Here is a 20911-nt window from a genome sequence, read left to right as displayed (position 1 = left end):
CAATACTAAGAAGTCAGGGACATGCGGGGAAAAAGTGATCTTCCTAAAAAGCAGAATCAAGAAAGAACACAATTAAAAAAAAAAAAAAAAGAAAAAGAAAGAACACAATTTAAGAGATCCCTGGGTGGCGCAGCGGTTTAGCGCCTGCCTTTGGCCCAGGGCGCGATCCTGGAGACCCAGGATCGAATCCCACGTCGGGCTCCCGGTGCATGGAGCCTGCTTCTCCCTCTGCCTATGTCTCTGCCTCTCTCTCTCTCTCTCTCTCTCTCTCTCTGACTATCATAAATAAATAAAAATTAAAAAAAAAAAAAAAGAACACAATTTAAATACACCACAGCTTGCTGCCTGGACTTTGCTCCTCTTTTAAACAACTCAAAGTGACAAAAGTGCTCCAAACCAGAAAACTCTCATGCTACTTGCAAGAAAAACTCTATAAACTGGAGGGATTGGGTGGTGGGAGGCTGACAAGGCAGATCTTCTTAAAATTTAATTTCTTTGCTTACTTGATTAAAAAAATTAAAAATTAAAACCCAATGTGCAAGCCAAAGAAAGTATACTGATATTCAAAACCCTGAACGACCCCTGAAAGAATTACAGCCTATAGATCACTAACACATCACACATATTTATGACATTGTGTTGCAAAGTAGGCATTATTTGTTTAAAAGTCTATATGTGAACTCTAGAATGGAAACACAATGCCTGTATAGAGCAAGAAAAGTATGATGTAAAACCCACAGATTTTTTTTTTCTTTCTTTCCCCTTTCAGGAATTGTGCCTGGCATTGTGCAGCTGTGGTGCTGCCTTCATCACTCCCTGCTTCCAATCTTGCTAATTAAAAGGTTGATCACAGAACAATGCTCTTCTCATTAATTTCAGTGTTCCGATTGGGCAGGATCCCTGCTTACCCCACCTGATCTTTTCACACTGCTGAAGTTAATGTGACAGGAGCCCGAAGATGGATTACTTGCTGCCATATTGCCCATCGCCTCCAATCAGGAGCTATCTGTGTAAACTGATTGTTCTAATTTGCTCTCATTATTTTTACAATATCAGGAGAAAATAACGCACACAGCTCACTGTCAAAGCCATGAAAATCAGCCATTAGTTAAACCCAGACACTGAGTGGCTTTATTAGAGGCACTGCAGTTTATTGATGTAGCTCCAGTCAAACAAGGCAGCATTTGCCTCAGTAGAAGGAAATGTTTATACTGAAAGTAAATATTTATTGTAATAATACCCACAGCAGTATGATATTTTTGAGTGATTCTATTCTTATTTCAGAAGCTTTGTTTTGACACAAATTAACAACAATAAAGAGTTGGGTTGGCATAAGAAAGTAGATAACATTTAATACATATTCAGTAGCCTGAAAATCTGTCTATTAACTCAAATCTATGAGCACTCCTCACTTCCTATACCTTGTATAAATAAACTCTATTCTGTGAGCATAAATGCTAGTCAATCAATAAATAATGGAGGTTCTATTCTGCTCTACACAACAAATATTTTTCCAAAACAGAAATTTTATGACTTAGGAATCAAAATTATTTCTACAATGATCATACAGGTATAGTCTTAAATAAGAAAAACTGTATCCTTATACAATGTAAACATTCAACAAGAAAGATTACTAATCCTAGTGTCATGGACATTCACAATATATTGTGGAATAGAAAATAAGCAATGAGTGAAGCCAGCTAAGCAAACAAGCTAGTTTTTAAACCCTCAGTAAGAGATGGTTTCAAAAACCAGAAGGCAGAACTCTACCAAAAGGTTTGCTATTCAGTGAGATAATATCTTTAAAAGATTTATTTGGGGCACAAAGAAAATCTATTTTCCTGTTGTAAAGAAAATGCTAAACTCTAGAAAAAAAATAGATTTAAATCTGGCATTTCTAGTCTTACATGGCTATGAACATTTTTGTAAAAATGTTAGCTAAATGCTGCCCGAACAGCATTTTGGGGAGCTGGAGAAGGGGGTATAAATAATAGAAACTGATGCCTTTTAAATAAAGGAATTTAGTCCACGTACTCTTCCCCCTCCCCCCCTTTACTATTGAAGGAAACATGGCTTCCTCCTGTTTTCTTTCTACACGAAGATTCCTAGGTAATGTGAAGGCATGAGTATGCCCTTCTTGCTGCTCCCCTTTTAATGGCCACTTTTCTTTTTCTAAGAAACGTGTGCCATGCTTTTCTCCTTAAAATTCCTGCACTAAAAGACTGCACCATACTGCACTCCGCAAAACGTGCTGATGGCGCCAATTACAAGCCCCCAGCCGAACGCTCCAGCCCCCACCATTCGGGCAGATTTATGCGGACTCTTGCCGACGTTATTACAAGTCAGAGTTTATTGGGAAATTGTTACATTATGCGGAGTGTCTAACAAATTGCTTATGCTGCTATAATTGGATTACAACAGCCGCTTGCTCCCACCGGTAAGATTAGGCAAGTAGGACTCCTGCCGATCTCTGAGCGTTAGCAGTAATTTTATTTGCCTTGCCTCTCTCTTTCCTAACAACATGCCTCTCTCCCTGCCAGCTGTCTGCTGAAAAGGCACAGGCTTGTTCCTTGGCCCTAACAATGCAATTACAGCCCCGCAGATCGCACTGTTTGTGCATTAAGTACAGAGCCAAAACGAGGCGAATTGATCGTTTGACTTTTGGAGAAGCCATGTGATCTCTCGATGCGGGTGATCCGACATGCATCAGCAGGCAATACTGCAGTCAATTCTTGATGAAGAACTTTCTTCCTTTACCCCTCTCTCTCCCAACCTTTCCTTTTTCACTGAAGAAAAGACTGACTGGGCTCATCTACTGCTAATCTGGACCAATCCACAAAGAGAAACTTAATCTTATTAGCTCCCTGGCTAGATAGAAATTTGAATAGGTTCTAGCATCTTGAAGTGCCTGAGTCAGATATACCAGTGATTCCCAACAGTTGAACCACTGCTGCTATCTTTTAAAAAAAAAAAAAAAAAAAAAAGGTTCATAAAGAGTTCACTGAGGGGAAAAAAGTTTACAGAAACACTGTAGTTCAAAAGAACTACAGAAAGTTTCAGGTTTTGGCAAATAAAACTGCCTTGGAAAGGCTTTGTTTGAAGCTCTGTCTCTATTCAAGGGCCCATCAAGAATCAGCACGGAAGCACGTGTCTGCCTTTCTCTGCAGGTCTGCCCTGCTGGAAGATGCTGGCGGCTAACACGTAGAATCAACGCAGCTGACTTCAGGCTTAAAACAGCCAGTCTGATCCCTACTTGTGGCAAAGTTTTACACATATTTTGTTGACAGCTTTCTGCTTACCTCTTTCTTCTGTTTGTTTAGCAATGAGTGCAGGTAGTAAGGAGACTGAGCAAGCAGTTCTCTCAATCAAGGGCATAATTCAAGAAGATTCTCACTGGGGTCTGGACTTCTCTTTTTTTCTTTTGAAATTAATTCTCTTGAAATGGTTGAAAATGACTTAATTTTATCAAATTAATACAGACCAGGATTCTTGTTCATACTGTTCTCTCCAATAGCATATGCTGCTTAGGGTTCCTGATGATGATTATACAACAAATGTGCAGTCAATCTGCTGATCCATTTTGGTGTCCCATGTCTGCATTCCTAAATATCATACACATCTAGGAGGTTATGTGTTCTTGTATCCTTAATCTGACAACAAACTCTTGTTTATAACAATGGTCCTTGATTATTACCTCAAAGTGAGCTGGGAAAAGTCACTTTACCAGTACTTCTCAGAACCCCTCTATAACTCCCATTAGCACTCATTAAAATCATATGAACATATGAAAATGAAAGAAAAAATAGTACTTCTGAACTTTATTCCTGACTTTTTGAAATAGTGATATGCTAATGTGTAACAACATTACATTCCAGAATTTTTCCAACCTCACTGGCCTCGATGATATGGTTAAATCTTAATATATCCTTCACAAAGCTAATGTTTTGACCCGATAGAGAGGCTGGTGCAAAGAATAGCCCATCTGACATGCTACTTGTGGAAGAGTATATTAAAGAAGCCTGTTAACATGTAGTTTAAAACTCAAAAGAAACTCTGAACAGCTGAAATGCCTTATAAATAGCGCAGACCCAGAGGAAGTGCAAACGTCTGCATTGTGAATTGTAGATCTTAATTACCGACGATGGCTGGTACAGCAAGTAGCACAGAAAAAAGTGAAACAGTTGCACTGTTCATGGTTGGCAATAATTCTTCAGGAAAATATTTACTATCAATCAGTTATGAGAAAAGGGACTCTGTGCTCGTAAAACAGCACGTTGCTTCTCATACCAGGACCATTTTGCTTCAGCATAATCTGAATTTAAACAGCTTGTTTCCTGCGGATATAATTTTGGAAATAAATAAAACAAGTCTTCTATCAAAATCTGGAGTGAGTGGAAAAGGAACATCACATTTTTCTGTCTCAGTCAGTTGCAAACAGATTATTAGTCTCAAGTAAAAAACAAGAACAACAAACAACCACAATACAGACTATCTACAAAGGACTACTAAAGAGGTTTATTTTCCAAACATAAAGAGGCAGAACTTTTCCTACCTGAGCAGAAATCTAGGTAGATGTGTTCAAACAACTCATTTTTAATTCTGTGCATGTGCATACACACACGTGTGTGTGTAAAAAGTAAATTAGGAAAAACATGAAACCAAAATTTTCAGTAAATATTTAAATAAAGTCAGCAAAAAGATAACAAAAATTAATGCTCTTCATTTTTCTAGTTAGTTTTCTTTACGAATTAAAAAACATCATGAAGGTTGACAATTAGGTACAATGTGATTATTGATTTTAAAGACTAAGTTGGCAGTCAATAATGACTGTCCATTTAAAGCTACAATAAATACAGAGCTCATCATGTTCCAAACAAATCTCATGAACCATGGGGCTATAATTAGTAAAAGAAAGGCTTTGGAAGAAATTAAAAGACATTTCAATGCCTCCAAATATTACTTGGACTAAGTTACACTGCTAAAACAATCCCCCCTGCACTTTTATTTTTAAATCCTTTCTTAGATCTCATTCTTCAAGTTAGAAATTCAGAAAATTATTATTAACCTAGAGTCTTACTACTTTGTTTTCTTATATTCTAAAGAGGACAAATGGCTGGCTCCCTTTTCATAGGCCTATTATAAAACATTTATGGTAGGTATTTCTAGCAAAGAAGATTCACATACCATATACTATAGGGTCTGAACGTAACAACTTTGCTGTTTTTCAGGGAATGACTGGTATTAATGTCTTCTCTAAAACTCATAATAAACAATATTCAGTAATAATAATGACTATCTTCACCCAAACCAAAGTCACTCTTATCAGCAATTAGCTCCTTTAAACTAGAGGACAAAAATGTTATCATTATATTATAGTTGCTCTCACAATGGAGATGTTGGACATTCAAGGCCACTTTGGAGTCCAACCTGAATCAACAACAGACACTTGTACCAACTTAAAAGCTACAGCAGGCATATCAAGTGTAGCAGATGAGACTATTCAGTAAAGGGCTAAAGGTGGAGAGCAGGAAACAGGGACAGGCTTGCAGACCTACAAAAACAATGGCAAGTCATTACCTTTCAAAGGTCAAGCAATAAAAGAAGCCAATAGAAACAGCACAGAATCATGAGATACATACAATACATGTAAATAGAAAAGGGAAAACTTGTTGTCTATTCCCATGTTATTGGTACCTCACTGGAGGCTGTTACAAAAAATAAAATTTTTTAGCTACGTATGTTTTTATTTGCCATTGTCCAACTGATTATTACACTCAAATCTGAAGCAATGAACCAGAAGCCAGGGTATGGACCAATAAAAGAAACCAAAAGTTAGGTGGGTTTCAAAGGAAATGATAGAAATCATTTTTAAATTAGGGTATTTAATGAGACTATGAAAGGATATAGGTGTCAGAATAGTGTTAAAATAAGCAAGAATGGGATGAGAGGGTCACCATCTGGGAGCAAAGGAAACAGACAGATGAGCAGCAATGAGCAAACTTATTTCCTCACCCAAGAGCATAGAAGAAATTATGCCATTATGCCAGATGCCAGAAGATTTCTAACCATGCACCACTGAAGTAGAGGGTGGGAGAAAAACAAAACACATCATACAGACACACACCAACATGACTATATAGCTCAGAGATCCTGGCTTACAAAGTATGGAGAAAACAAAAGGAACAGATGCTCACTTGGCCAGCTCTCAATGAAACTCATTAAAATTGTCACCCTGTCCTTGGATCGGTGCTCATGCTAAGATTTTACCTTGTTTAGCCAGAAGTCACCCACTTGTGATGAAACTAAGCAACACGGCCAAAAAAGGAGAAAGATTATTTTTAAAAGCCCAAATAACTGGTCCCCCATTTCAATGTACAAATGCTGGGTACAAAATAGGGTCAATTAGTACTTGCTAGTTGTGACTAAATGACTGCAAAAATAAATATATGTAATTTGCTATTTTCATATTTTACAGCAAATTGCTAAGACACTCTAAGAAACACTTAACCAACTCTACCTTTTTAAATTATAATTTTAAACAAATTTTGACACTTCTTATATGGATCATTTCTAATGGTTATAGTTCATATGATATAGTTTCATTGATTAAGTAGATTCAGGAACTACTGCAAATTTTCAGAAATAAAATAAAAATAATAACAAATACTGCTGTCCTTTGATTTTTGCAGCAAAGGATGGAGACTGCCTGATGACCAGCTCCAGCTCTTATAATAACAGTAAGTTACTGAGAGCCTAAGTGTATAATAAAATAGACTAAAGTAGTTAAAGTTGGAAATGTTCTAAGTGACACAACTGAATAGTTACTAAGGTGGTAATTTTGCATATATGCAAGGTAAATGTCTAGAAACAGAGCCCATACTGGAATTTTATACTACTCTTGGAATAATCAAAATTGCTATTATCTAAATTTAGGTCAAAGTTCCTACATAGTTAGAGATACTTGAAAGATCAGAGCCATAGTTTATTATTATTAGACTGGAAGATCTCTAATTATTAGACTGGAAGATCTCTAATATGTGATTACTTTTGCATCTATAGATAAGTATCTATAGAAATACATGAGAAAAGGTAGCTCATATGCATGATAAAACATACTTATCCACTCAGATCAAAATCACCAAAAGCAATATTTCTATCACTGACCACTCAACAAATAATAATAGTGATAGAATATTTGGATTTTTCTCTAGCATATTTCTCAATCCTTGTAATGGTTACTCTATACTCAATTATATTTAAAATCCATGAACAACCTTATAAAAATAACTGTGTATTTTCTTTCATGAATCTTACTTATTTGTAATAATCCATAGCTAGTGTCAAGTAACAAATGTGAATTAGATGGGAGTGTGACCAGAATGCAGAACCAAAAATTCTCTTGCAAATCAAGAGATGAAGACTCCAACTTACAATCTGCTTTGGAAATGATGTCTGCTGTATTCTATTTTAAATACAAAATCCTGTGATAATCTTTAATAGCAATACTAAGTGAAGATGTTTATAGATAAAGCATTGTTATGATGCTATATAATAATATTGATGAGTAAAATTACTTACTTTGGCCACACAATTTTCAGTCTTCATAGCAGTACTTGCTAGACATACTGTTTCTTGGTTTAAGCAGAGTCTGGCACAGCTGTTATAAGTCTGTAAAGAGAATTTTTTGGAAACAGATTTAAATACTGAAATGCAGTCATGTAAAGTTTTCAAATTCTGTCCTATTATCAAAATCAACACATGAATAGACTTATGTATAAATTCCAGACTTATGAGAACTGGAAACAAAGAAAGAAAAGTGGAAGCAAAGAAAGTGAGAGCCCACAAGAGCCACTGATGAGTTCACAAACAAGGATGTGAGCAGCAGTGGTCTCACTGTATGTATGGAAGATGGGGTGCTACTCAAAAATGTGCAAAGGACTTGAACAGACATTTCTCCAAAGAAGATACACAAATAGCCAACAAGCACATGACAAGGTGCTCAACATCACTAATCACTTCAGAAATGCAAACCAAATCCACAAAGATACCACCTCATACCCACTAGGATGGTTACTATTACAAAACAAAAAACCAAAATGTTGGATAGGATGTAGAGAGACTGGAACCACTGTGCAGTGATGGTGGAATGTAAAAGTATACAGCTGCTGTGGAAAACAGCATGGTGGTGGTTCCTCAAAAAATTAAAATTGGAATTATCACAGGATCCAACAATGCCACTTCTGGGTATATACCCAAAAGAACTGAAAGCAGAATCTTGAAAAGATATTTGTATATCCATGTTCCTAGCAGCATTATTCACAATAGCCAAAACACAGAAATGACCCAAGTGTCCAATGACACATGAAGGGACACACAAAATGTGGCATAAACATCAAATGAAATAGCATTCAGCCTTAAAAAGGAAGGAATTCGGACATATGCTACAATATGGGTGCACCTTGAGGACATTATGGTAGGTGAAATAAGCCAGTCATAAAAAGATAAATACGAAAAAAAAAAAAGAGATAAATACGGTATGATTCTACTTATATGAAATACTTGGAGTAAGCAAAATCAAGAGAGACAGAAAGTGGAACAATGGTTGCCAGAGATGGGAGAAGAAATAGGGTGTTATTGTTTGATGAGTATGGGGTTTCAGTTTTACAAAATGAAAAGACTGAGGGATGGATGGTGGTGACAGTTATGTAACAATGTGAATGTATTTAATACACTGAACTGTACATTTAATAATGGTTAAGATGGTAAATGTTATGTCACATGTATTGTATCACTATTTTAAAAAATGGCTATACTTTATGGTAAGCAAACATTATTAACAATAATATAGTAAAACAATGTGTTTTTTTTTTAATAATCAAAGTTTTCACTAATGGTATAAATTATGGTTCTCAAACTTTAGCATATATCAGAATCATCTGGAAGGCTCGTTAAAACACAGATTGTTGGAGTGCCTGGGTGGCTCAATCAGTTGGGTGACCAATTCTTGGTTTTGGCTGGGGTCATGGGATGGAGCCCCATGTCAGGCTCCATGCTCAGCATAAAGTCTGTTTGGGATTCTTTCTCCCTCTCCCCCTGACTCTGCATCCCCCCCCCCACTCCCTCTCTCTAAAATAAAATAAATAAAATCTGTTAAAAAAACAAAACAAAACAAAACAAAACACCATACAAATTGTTAGGTCCCATCCCTAGGCTTCTGAGCTTTAATAATGAGCCCCCAGTTGATGCTAATGCAGTTTAGGAACACTCTTTGAGAACAATTATGTTGCAGAACTATACGTGTTGGAATTAAAGAGAAAAATCTTAAGACATAGGCAGGCAATCTCTTATAACCAACAATAGGAAAGAATCTATTTTTTAAATTTCTAGGTTACAGAATAGTTGCAAAAATGAGTTTCTGTATACCCTTCCCCCAGCTTCCCCTTACGTTAATGACTTACATAACCACAGAACATTTATCAAAACTAAGTAATCAACTAGGTAGAATATAAAGAATTCCTTTCGAGTTTCACCAATTTCCCTACTAATATCCTTTTTTCTGTTCAGGATCTAACCCAAAGATGCTGCACTGAATTTAGTTATCATGTCTCTGAAGTATCCTCTAATCTGTGACAATTTCTCAGTCTTGTCTTTTTTTTTTTTTTAATCTACGATAGTCACACACACACACACACACACACACACACAGGCAGAGACACAGGCAGAGGGAGAAGCAGGCTCCATGCACCAGGGGCCCGACGTGGGATTCGATCCCGGGTCTCCAGGATCGCACCCTGGGCCAAAGGCAGGCGCCAAACCGCTGCGCCATCCAGGGATCCCCTCAGTCTTGTCTTTTATGACTATCACCCTTCTGAAGAGTACTGATTGGTCTATATAATGTCTCTCAATTTGGCTTTGTCTCATATTTTCTCATGATCACATGGGGGTTATACAATATTGGGAAAGATGTACCTTTCTCAATATATCAAATCAGGAGACATGTTAATAAGCATTTTTAGTGATGTTAACCTGTATCATTTGCCTAGGGTCCATGTCTGCCAAGATTCTCCAATATAAGTTTATTATTTTTTCCTTTAGGAATTACTAAATATATTGGGGGAAATAATCTGAGGCTACCCAAATTCTTGGGTTTCTATTGCAACTTTTGCCTGCTAATTTAAGCATCCATTGGTTGATCTTGCCTATGATAATTTTTACTGTGATGTTCTGATGTTGATTTTTAAATTTCCCTCTTTCTTTCCACATTTAGGAAATATAATTTTTTTCTGTGAAGAAAAGCTATAATTTCTCCTATGTACTTATTTATGCTAGCAATGGATTCATAGATATTTTAAACTATTCATTTCTGGTCAATTATCATTCTTTGGAAAAACATAGGTTGAAAAAATAAGAACATGGAGAAAAAGTATTATAAAATTGATTTTCCATTTTGACAATTTAAACTTTTAAAAATTTATCCACTTAACTGTTTTATTCTTATATCATTTAAGTTGAAATTATTTCAAAACATATTTTAAAGGAATAAACTGGATCATTTGATCTCTGTAACAGCTACCAGTGCATTTATGTTCTGGGCTCAGGGTTCAGTACTTCTTTTCCAACTACTAATACCACAAACATTATTCATGTATAACAACATACAAGTTTTTAAGTGAAACTTCCTATATTTTTAAAAGACACTTATGAAGCAATTGGTATATACTGAATAACAAAAAACGTAAACCAAAGAATTCAAGTTCCAATAAAGGCAGAGATGCTTACATTGAATTAACCCTCATAACAATCATAACCCATGGGAAAAATTAATAATAACTATTTAAAGGCACTGGAGAATCACCTAAAGTACTAAGAAACTGGGGGGAGAGTAGCTTGAGCTTAAAAAAGGAGAAACACATGGGGTAACATCCACGTTTATGTGCTTTTTTTCCTCCTGAGGGTACTCACCAATCTACTTGGTGCAGGGTAACCGAAATTCAATTAGAAAACCAGTTTATTGGGGCAACTGGGTAGCTTAGTGGTTGAGTGTCTGCCTTTGGCTCAGGGGTGATCCCGGGGTCCTGGGATCGAGTGCCTCATCAGGCTCCCTCTGGGAAGCTTGCTTCTCCCTCTGCCTATATCTCTGCCTCTCCATGTTCCTCATAAGTAAATAAAATCTTTTTTTTTTTTTTTAAGCCAGTTTATTGGCTTGATATGCCAAAGGATGGAGTTCAAGGCTGCCATAGTGGCTGGAGATTGAGAAATCACAGAAAATAGAGAGAGCCATAAGTGAGGCTCAATTCTACTCTAATCCATGGCTAATACCCAAACTACATACATGAGTGGGAGACTCTAAGGATTCCAGTGGAAAATAACAGAAGACTGAGATTGGAGCAGGGATTCCAGCTGCTGCCCATGAGGGGAGACAGAATTTAAAACTTGATTAAGTTAGAGAAACTTAAAGGTATCTCAAACTTTCACTGAAAACTTGGAATGACCCTGCAGTAAGAGTAAACAGGAAGTCTTAGGAGTAAGGGATCTACCTTGGGGGGCATGGGGTGTAAAATCAAAATGTACCTGCCATAACAAATGTAAAACCAACATTCTGTGAAGTCACAGTGATCAGGCACTAAGTTAATCAGTGAAAATAAAAGAATCCAGAGTCTCTGCAATGAGTCATTTATAATGTCCGCTATATAATGTAAAATTGCTAGGGATGCCCTGTGGCTCAGGAGTGGAGCATCTGCCTTTGGCTCAGGGCATGATCCCAGTGTCCCAGAATCGAGTTCCACATCGGGATCCCTGCATGGAGCCTACTTCTCCCTCTGCCAGTGTCTCTGCCTCTCACTCTGTGTCTCTCATGAATAAATAAAATCCTAAAAAAAAAAAAAAAACACACAAAACAAAACTGCTAGATGTAAGAAGAAGCAGATAAAAGAAACCCATAGTCAAGAGAAAAAAGAACCAGTAGAAAATGACCCTGAGATGATCTAGTATGGGAATCAGCATATAAAGGCTTTATAGAAGCTGTACTGAACATATTCAACATCTTAAATGAACGATATAGTCATAAGAAGTAAACCAATAGAAATTTTCAACAGAAAAAATGAAAACCTAAAATGAACCAGATCAAAATGGAAAAGTATATTATCTCAAATGGAGAGTATATTATCTGAAAATAAAAATTTATTAGGTGGGCTTAAAAGCAGATTGGAGATGGTAGAAGAAAAGCTCAATGAACTAAAGAGAGATCAACTGAAATTATCTAAACTGAAGGATAGAGAGAATAAAAGAAAAAAAATGAACAGAAACCCAGTTATCTGTGGGATAAATGTTCAATGATTTAACATATGCATAAACTGGAAACCCAGAAGAGAAGTGAGGATGGGGCACAAAAAAGGTTACAAAAGTAGTGATCAAATATTTCTCAAATTTGGTGAAAACCACTAGCTTACTGATCTGAGATCAGCAAACTCTTAGGGAGATTAAATACAAAGATAAGAACTAGGCACAAACAGTCAAAACTGCTAGAAATCAGTAACAAAGACAAAACCTTGAGAGTAGCCAAACAAAAAAGGGATACTCCATACCTGACGTCAATAATATAAAGGCATGCATGAAAAGTTTCACTATAAACAATGAAGGCTAGAAGAAACAACACGTTTAAGGTGCTAAAAGGGAAAAAAATCTCAAACCAGGTTTCTTACTATAAGAAAAGAGAATTAAAATATGGAAAGGGAGAGTTTCTAAAAGAAACTCTACGGTACTGAATTAGAATTGCAGGTACCAATGTAAATCCATGGTTTTCAAAATATATTAATATAGATGTAAAATATAAGTTAAGGTATAAATCTTGGCTTCTAAATACCATTTTATGTTGAAAGGAACCATTTCTCTGGAGAAATGGCTGATTCTAAGATTGGACAGTGAAAATATAAGATGAAACTGGAGATATACAGGGAATGATGGAGATATGTCAGAGCGGTACAGGTGTCAACCTAAAGGGGCTTGCATTAGCCCAATACAGAATAATCTGAGTACTAAAATAAAAAAAAAATATGAACAGTTCACAATCTGTTGAATAAAATAGGGCACATTTCTTGAAAGACACAAATTACCCAAACTGACACAATAAAAAATAGAAAATCTGAATAGCTCTGTATCTGTTAAAGAAATTGACATTGTAAGTGAAAATTATTCTACGTAAATTAAAAAAAAATCTTCCCAAAAAGAAAACTTCTAGTCCAGATAGTTTCACTGGTGAATTCTATTAAATATTAGGGAAGAAATAACACCCGGACCATACACAAACACCTTTAGAAAATAGAGGAGGAGAGGAAGACTTCTCATCTCATTTTATGAGGGCAGCATAAACCTGACACCAAAACCTGACACAGATATTAGAAAGAAAACTACAGGGGTGCCTAGGTGACTATGTTAAGGATTTGACTCAATCTCAGCTCAGGTCTTGATTTCAGGGTTGAGAGTTCCAGCCCTGCACTGGGCTCCAAGCTGTGTGTGGAGCCGACTTTTTAAAAAATGTTTTAAAAAGTGGGAAGCCTGGGTGGCTTAGCAGTTGAGTATCTGCCTTTGGCCCATGGCATGATCCCGGGATCCAGGATCAAGCCCCACATCAAGGCTCCTTGCAGGGAGCCTGCTTCTCCCTCAGCCTATGTCTCTGCCTCTCTCTCTTACTGTGTCTCTCATGAATAAATAAATAAAAAATCTTTTTAAAAGATTTTTTTTAAAAAGAAGGAAGGAAGGGAGGAGGGAGGGAGGGAAAGAGGGGAGGAAGAAGAAGGAAGGAAGAAAGAAATCTATAGACCGTTCTCTCCCATGAACACAGACACAAAAGTTCTTAATAAAGTCAATTAATGTAATTCACCATATTAACAGATTAAGTGTGGAGGGGAGAATTTGACAAAATTAAACATTTATTCATGATGACAATAACTACAAAAGCAAAATCTCAGCAAGCTAGAAATAAAAGAGAATTTTCTTAATCCCATAAAGGGAATCTAAAAAAATTTCAACTAACACCATAACTTATTGGTGAAAGATCAAACACAGTCCCTCTGAGACTGAGAAAAAGGCAAAGATGTTCTCTTACTACATCTATTCAACATTATATTGGAGGCCACTGCCATTCAAATAAAGCAAAAAAGGGAAACAAAAGGCAAATGACTTGGAAAAGAAGAAATAAAATTGTTTTTATTCACAAATGACAGGAAACAAGGTCAAGTCAAAAATCAAATGAAAACATTTACAATAGCATTGGAAAACAATAAATAGGAATAAATATACGTGAGAAATATACACAGAAAACTAAAAACCACTGTTTAGAAAAATTTAAAAAGGCAATTAAATGGAGATATATACCATGTTTACAGACTGGAAGACTCAATATTATTGAGAGGTTAATTCTACTCAAAGGAATATATAGTTTCAATAAAAGCCAAATCAAAATCCTGCAAACTTCTTAAAAGAAATTGCTAAGTTGATTCTAAAATTTATATAGAAATGCAAAGTATCTATGATAGCCAAAACAATATTAAAATTAAGAATGTTGGGGATTCCTGGGTGGCTCAGCGGTTTAGTGCCTGCCTTCGGCATGATCCTGGAGTCCCCAGGATCGAGTCCCACATCAGGCTCCCCGCATGGAGCCTGCTTCTCCCTCTGCCCGTGTCTCTGCCTCTCTCTCTCTTTCATGAATAAATAAATAAAATCTTAAAAAAAAAATGTGTACAGGATACTCAGGGGAACATTATATAGATTTAGGAAACCAGTTCTAGACCTGGAAGAGTTTCCAGTAATGATATACATAAGCTTTTATTTTCTAGCCATCCCATCTGTAAAATGGGTATATTATCTTGCTTACCACTCAAGAAAGTCACATAAATTAGTAAACTAAAACTTGTCACAGTCCTAAAATCACTCTGGAATAAAAAGTTAAAAAATTCATTATTTTACATTCAATATTTTACTGTTACAAGACTCCTTCCAGGCTAAAATTAAACTAGTGAGTCTAATTGCCCCTGGCAAGATAGGCTCTGCCCCATGAAACATTTGAAAAGGTAGCTTACATTGCTGAACCAGAGGCAGAGAGTTTTGCGTTGGAGTACTTTAATACATTTTTATATTGCATATAAAGCACATAAGCATAAACCAGTAAGATGCCTTGCTGAAAACTACCTTCTTTGTGAAAGCAGGCTGTAATTCTGAACAAGTTTTCAATTTTCACAGTGCTGCTAGGGTAAAACATTTTAAAGAGTTTAATTTTTTACAATGGATTCAATGACATAGGATTATCTAACAAAGTAATGGCTAATCAATAGAAGGTTTAGTTGTCAGGTGAAACATATAACACACTAAAAGGGATTGATTGCCAGACTTCTCCTTATTTACTAGAAGGTATATATTTAAAATGACACAAACTTGTTACCAAGCTGCATTCTTTTAACCTTGCAAAAAGCTGCTTAAAAAATCTGTTCAGCAGCCCTATAGCAAAACAAGATATAGTATAATGAAAATGGCTAGTGATTGGGGGGCAAGAAGAGGGGGAGACAGGGACCTTCAGATATATGGTAACATCAAATCAAGTCCCCAGGAAGAATATGGAATAGAAAAAGCAAACTACAAGACAACATCTAGGGAAGCTAGAACGGGGCTTTAAAAATGCCACAATGATGCTACCCAATCTCATTCAATGGATGCAGTGCTACATCTGATCTCATTCCAAGTTACTCTTAGGGAAGATTTCTAAAAGACTCCTACAAAAGGGCTCAACAGGCCTTCCCCAACCCCATCTTTTTCTTTTTTTCTTTTTTCTTTTTTTTTTAAGTGGTACATCCACATTAAGCACTGAACACAAAATGAGGTCTATATGGACTTCGACCAGCATATAAGCTGTTTCCTTTATAATTTATTCACAATATCTCAAGTCTCTATATGAAAATACACTTTTTATGGTCATTGCAACCCAGGAGTTCAATAATATTTTTTCTACGAAGTCAGTGATTACACAATTCATCAAAGAATGATTACACTGAAATAAAAATAAAACAAAACACCAACCCCCTATACAGTCTTCCTTCCTCAAAGTAATTTTAAGAAGGCTGGTTATTAAATTGCTTCTTTTTCAAGAAGGGTTTTTGTAGCTAGACACAAATTGCCAAACCATGTTTAAAAAAAAAAAAGTTATTAGACTCTGAAGGATTCAGCCAAAGTGGGAAGTTAAATAAACAAATCACTTCATCAGACTTGGAAAGATCACTTTTGTCTTACTTAAGAGACCTACATTAATTACCTTTAAGGTCTTTTACATGGACTATTTAAAATAAGTACAATTTATTTATTTATTTCAAATGAGGTGCTTCTTCCAAAGTATTAAATAATGTCTACAAATGCAAAAGCATTTTTATAAATAGGTAATTAAAACAGATGACTAAAATTAAGTCAAGCTGCAAAACATTACCCAGGATGCACTGTGATTTTTTTTTTTTTTTAATAAACATCTCTGGCAATTTTTTTCCATCCAAAGCCCAAAGCACTTGTGGGGAGGGTGGGGGGGAGATAGGACGTTTCATAGGGAAAAAAACACACATATATAATGAAATAATGCCAAACCCCAAACTAAAGTATTTACAAGATAGTCCCTTAAGCATAGTTTGTCATATTGCAATTACACCTTGCCTACTGCCAAGTCAAAGTGCTTACTATTGCCACTAGAGGGAGAAATGTCTTAACACAAAGCAACAGCAGATAGGGAATCGGTTTTCTTGAGCAATTATCAGAACAAAGCTCCCCTGGCTGTGTGTACCTTCTAATTACTCAATACAATTAAAATGACTAACCTAAAACAAATAGGAAAAAAAAAAAAACTTGCCTGGCTAATATCAGAGACTTCATTAAACCCTTTCCCCTCATCAATCAAATCAGAAAGAAGGGAATGCCTTCATATACAAACATTATAGAGATATTAAAAGAAGTAAAATTTAGTGGGTTTCTTTTTTCTTTCTTTCTTTTTTTTTTTTTAAGAAGAAAAGAAGTGTCTCTCTTGAAAAAAGAAATGTCGTGGTATTTACCCATCTGGATGCTGCCTGAAAACAAATTGTCCTCCAAAGAGCAGAAATACAGTGTGTTTTCTTTCAGTTCACTGGCTTATGAATGACTTGTTGTTGTTGTTGTTTTGTTAATACACACTATAATGTCATTTTCTGTGTCAGTGATGTGCTTTTTCCTCCTACTCATTCAACTGTATAAAGGAGCTATGCCAATCAGACCTCCATGCTTATATGGGGCTGTTTTTTTATGGATCTACTCTAAGGTAATGTTTAGAACAGCATAGGAATTTGGGGACATGGCGATAGGAAAGGAAAACATCTACTTATTCCTTCTACAAGGCTTATGTAGTTCCCTTTATAAGGCCCAGTCATTAACAGAAGATGACAACAGAGTCATTTTTCTTTCAGCTGACAATTGTGACATTTTTCCAGCAGCGTGCAAGGTGTTGAAAACCTGGCAGCTGTTACCTCCTGGGATGAAGATACTTTTTTATCCTCCCTTGACAGTTTAACTCAGTGGGTCAGCACCTTTAAAGACTGCAAAGTATCCTTGAAGAGGATGGAAGCTTGAATTACTGCTCCCTCCCTAATCAATGTAAACCCTCACTGCAGGTGAAGTCTCCATCTATAGAGGTGCATGGGGGAGGAAAATGTAATGCCCTGAGCCAGATGGTTTTTATCTTGTTTTTAAAGAATAAAGGAACAAGCTAACAAGGGAGACAGCTACTTTGTTAGCTTCTTGGCCTCTCTCATGGCTTTGCATCCCCAGGGTTCCAGCTACACAAGAGAAAGAATACAGAAAAACGTAAACACTTAAAGAAATATAACTAGAGGGCTGGCATCATGCTGCTTTCAAAGAGTTGAGAGAGCTCTACTCAATACTTTATTTATCACTGCCCACGTTCTCAGGATGGTAAGTGGACACATACACAAAGGGAATGGGGGATGGGGGAAGGATTAGACAGAGGTCACAATTTACTCAATTACAGAGAAAAGCAGGGCTGACAGATCCTATTAGCACCAATGTGAAGCAAAGAAGGAGTTGCATGTTGTAAGGCTACATTTTCAAAAAGTAATGAGTACTTTCATGTACCCTCCCAGGCCTTTGCCCTTGTTTGCAGATATGAATAAAAGCTATGAAAACAGTTGCTATGGTTTCCTTGGCTTCACATTTTAGAAACAAAAGAAGAAAGAAAATTGCACCCACTGTGTACATTCTTTAAACAAAAGTTCACACTTTACTTAAGGCAGGGAGGTAAGAAGATTATTCCAAAACTCAGAAACTTAAAAGGTTACATTGCTTCTCTCTCCCCAGCAACTCTCCTGCCTTCTGATAGTGGAAATTAGATGGAAAGACAGGTATACAAAATGACTTGGTGAGACAGAGTGTAGTGTCTCCTGACTTTTTCCTTCAATATTTTCTTTTTCTGCTAAATGTCTGTCAACCAGGTTTTGGAATTATGGTTATGGTGGCCTGCTTCACAATACAATCAGGAAGTGTTCTTTCCTTCTCTATTTTCTGAGTTTGTAAAAGAGTGCATTATTTGATAGAATTCACCTGTGAAACCATTTGGAGTCTTTTGATGTGATTCCTTTAATAAACATCAGACGATGGTCATGTTTCACCTTTAAGTAAGCTGTATTTTTCAAGGAATTTATCCATTTCATCTAAATTGCCAAAACTGTGGATTACAGTTGTTTATAATATTCCCTCATTATCCTTTAAATGTCTTAAGAATTGTTTGACCCTTTTTTCAGCTTCTCCAATGATAAAATAACTCAAAGTTACCACGCACTGGTCACAGTCTATCATCACCTGTGAAACTATACTTAGAACAACAAATGTAAACTATAAAATCAGTTTAAAACAATACTAAACTTGTTAGAATGTAACCAAGCATTTTAAAATCAATAGTGAAAGAGTTCCTGAAATCCCATTAGGAATCGGGGAAAAGAACCTGCAAAAGAATCTCAAGAGATTGGTCTATATGATGCAAATCCTACTCGTATCAACACTAGGTAAAAGGCAGCTTTGACATCTTTTTATCTGTATAACTTGAATAAAGTGGGGGAGGGGGGAATGGCACTTCATTATTGTCATGCAACAGAGAAAAGAAGGAGTTTAAACAGCTTATATATTATGTCCCACATTTAAAAAATCAGCAGTGGGGTAATCAAGTTCAGGGCAGTCCTGGACAGCTGCCCTGTGACCTGCTTCTATTGACCCCTGCTATTCATCACTCTTCCCTAAGATTGAGAGGGCAAGCTCCTAGGGAGTGACCACCACAATAGACAGACACAAGCCAACAGTAATCTGGTTGAAGCAAAAAACCAGATGGCACTGCAATAAATTTACAAATCTGCATTCATGGGGCTGTTAAAACACCCAGAAGCTAAAAGATTCAGAGGGCCCCAGGAGGATCTCCTACTTCCCTGTTTCTAAAGGCCATTTCTCTTTCCAAGAACACTGAGTTCATGCTCTTCATAAAGAGAATAGAGATAAAACCCTTTACAAAGAGAGGAGGGGAAAAAGCCTCATGACCTAATTAATCTCCAGAGCCTGGATCTCAACACTGAATGACAGATATTAGAAAAACCATTTTGGAGCACTAGGAGGAAAACCAAAACCAAGAACAAAATGGTTGTTATATTAAAGTGGAGAGGGTGAAGTGAACTCTATAAAGGCAATGAAAAGGCCACATCAAATCTCTTTCAAATACTGCACACAACAGATCTTGCAAGTAGAAAATGATTCAATAATGTATGCATTTATTTTTAAAATGAATCAGATTAGTCCCATGTGTGACCTGCTGGTCCATCTGTATGTGCTGGACTTAATAGGCACGATTCTCTCTCTTGCTTCAGTTTGAAGTATGAGAGAGATAAATTTAGTTTAATTTTCAACAGATCAGCCTATCCATTTTCCAAATGGACCATCTGGATCAGCCTATTAAAATTAATTTATAACTTTGCAGAGTGAAAATTCGTTTGTTAGCTTAAATAAAGTTGCCAAAACTTTTTTTCGTGTCATTGTTTTCTGACAGTTGTTTCTGTATAGCGGGCATATTCTTTCCACCTCTAAATTTATCTTACTCAATAACTGTTCTGTTTATTTAGACTTATAGATCAGGTGCTTGTCTCCAAATAGTTAAAGATGTAACTGCACAATGTCCATTACTGATCATCCAGGGTTCTTACAATGCTTCCTGAATGGATTCAATTCTACTTACTAAGCAATTATTTTTACAAAAAAGGAAAAGTGCCCATCCCCAAATTTTTAGCATACAGTAAATTAAAAATGAGTATATCAGAGTTTCACATATTCTTCCCCTACATTATCACTGTATACAAACTGGAATCAGAAGGAAGAAGCAGAAATGCTTGAGCTGAGCAACACTGAGATGTGGATTTTAAATCACTGACTACCTAATGAGCAAGTTATCCAACCTCCCTAAGTCTCCATTTTTTTCATCTATAGGAGACCCCATCTAGTAACTTTGTAGGGTGATTATGAGGCTAGAATGGAACAAATAGCAGGTTCGTGGTGGGTACTCTACCTCTTCTCCTTTTTCTTGGAATAATGCCATAAGTAAGGTAAATTAAAATTATTTTTGCTACTGCTGGTGCTCATCTTATCCAACTTTATATTAAAAGTGAAGAGGTGGTATACTTATTCTCTGGCAACACCGTACGAACCTGTTTCTATGTTACTGGGAGACAGAAGATGTTAGAGCTTGCAGCAGCAGGCAGTAAGAAGAGCAAATTTTTTAAACATAGTGTTTGGACCTTTTAATTTTAAAAAAGAGAGCACCATGGAATTAACTTTCCAAGTAAAATGTGTTACCTTTGGGGAG

At 36.3% G+C, this 20911-nt stretch overlaps 1 protein-coding gene across 11 annotated transcripts in view; it reads right to left on the bottom strand.

Moving 5' to 3' along the window:
- BTRC (beta-transducin repeat containing E3 ubiquitin protein ligase) overlaps positions 1-20911 on the bottom strand; it is a 184773-nt gene that overhangs the window by 59575 nt on the left and 104287 nt on the right. For all 11 annotated transcript variants that reach the window (XM_025992389.2, XM_025992399.2, XM_025992411.2 and 8 more), the window contains one exon: positions 7579-7668. In XM_025992389.2, coding sequence (XP_025848174.1) covers positions 7579-7668 — 90 coding nt within the window. The remainder of the gene's footprint in view (positions 1-7578; positions 7669-20911) is intronic.

The sequence above is a fragment of the Vulpes vulpes genome, chromosome 15, assembly GCF_048418805.1.
Source record: "Vulpes vulpes isolate BD-2025 chromosome 15, VulVul3, whole genome shotgun sequence".
NCBI lineage: Eukaryota > Metazoa > Chordata > Mammalia > Carnivora > Canidae > Vulpes > Vulpes vulpes.
This window is presented reverse-complemented; position numbering and strand designations above follow the sequence as displayed.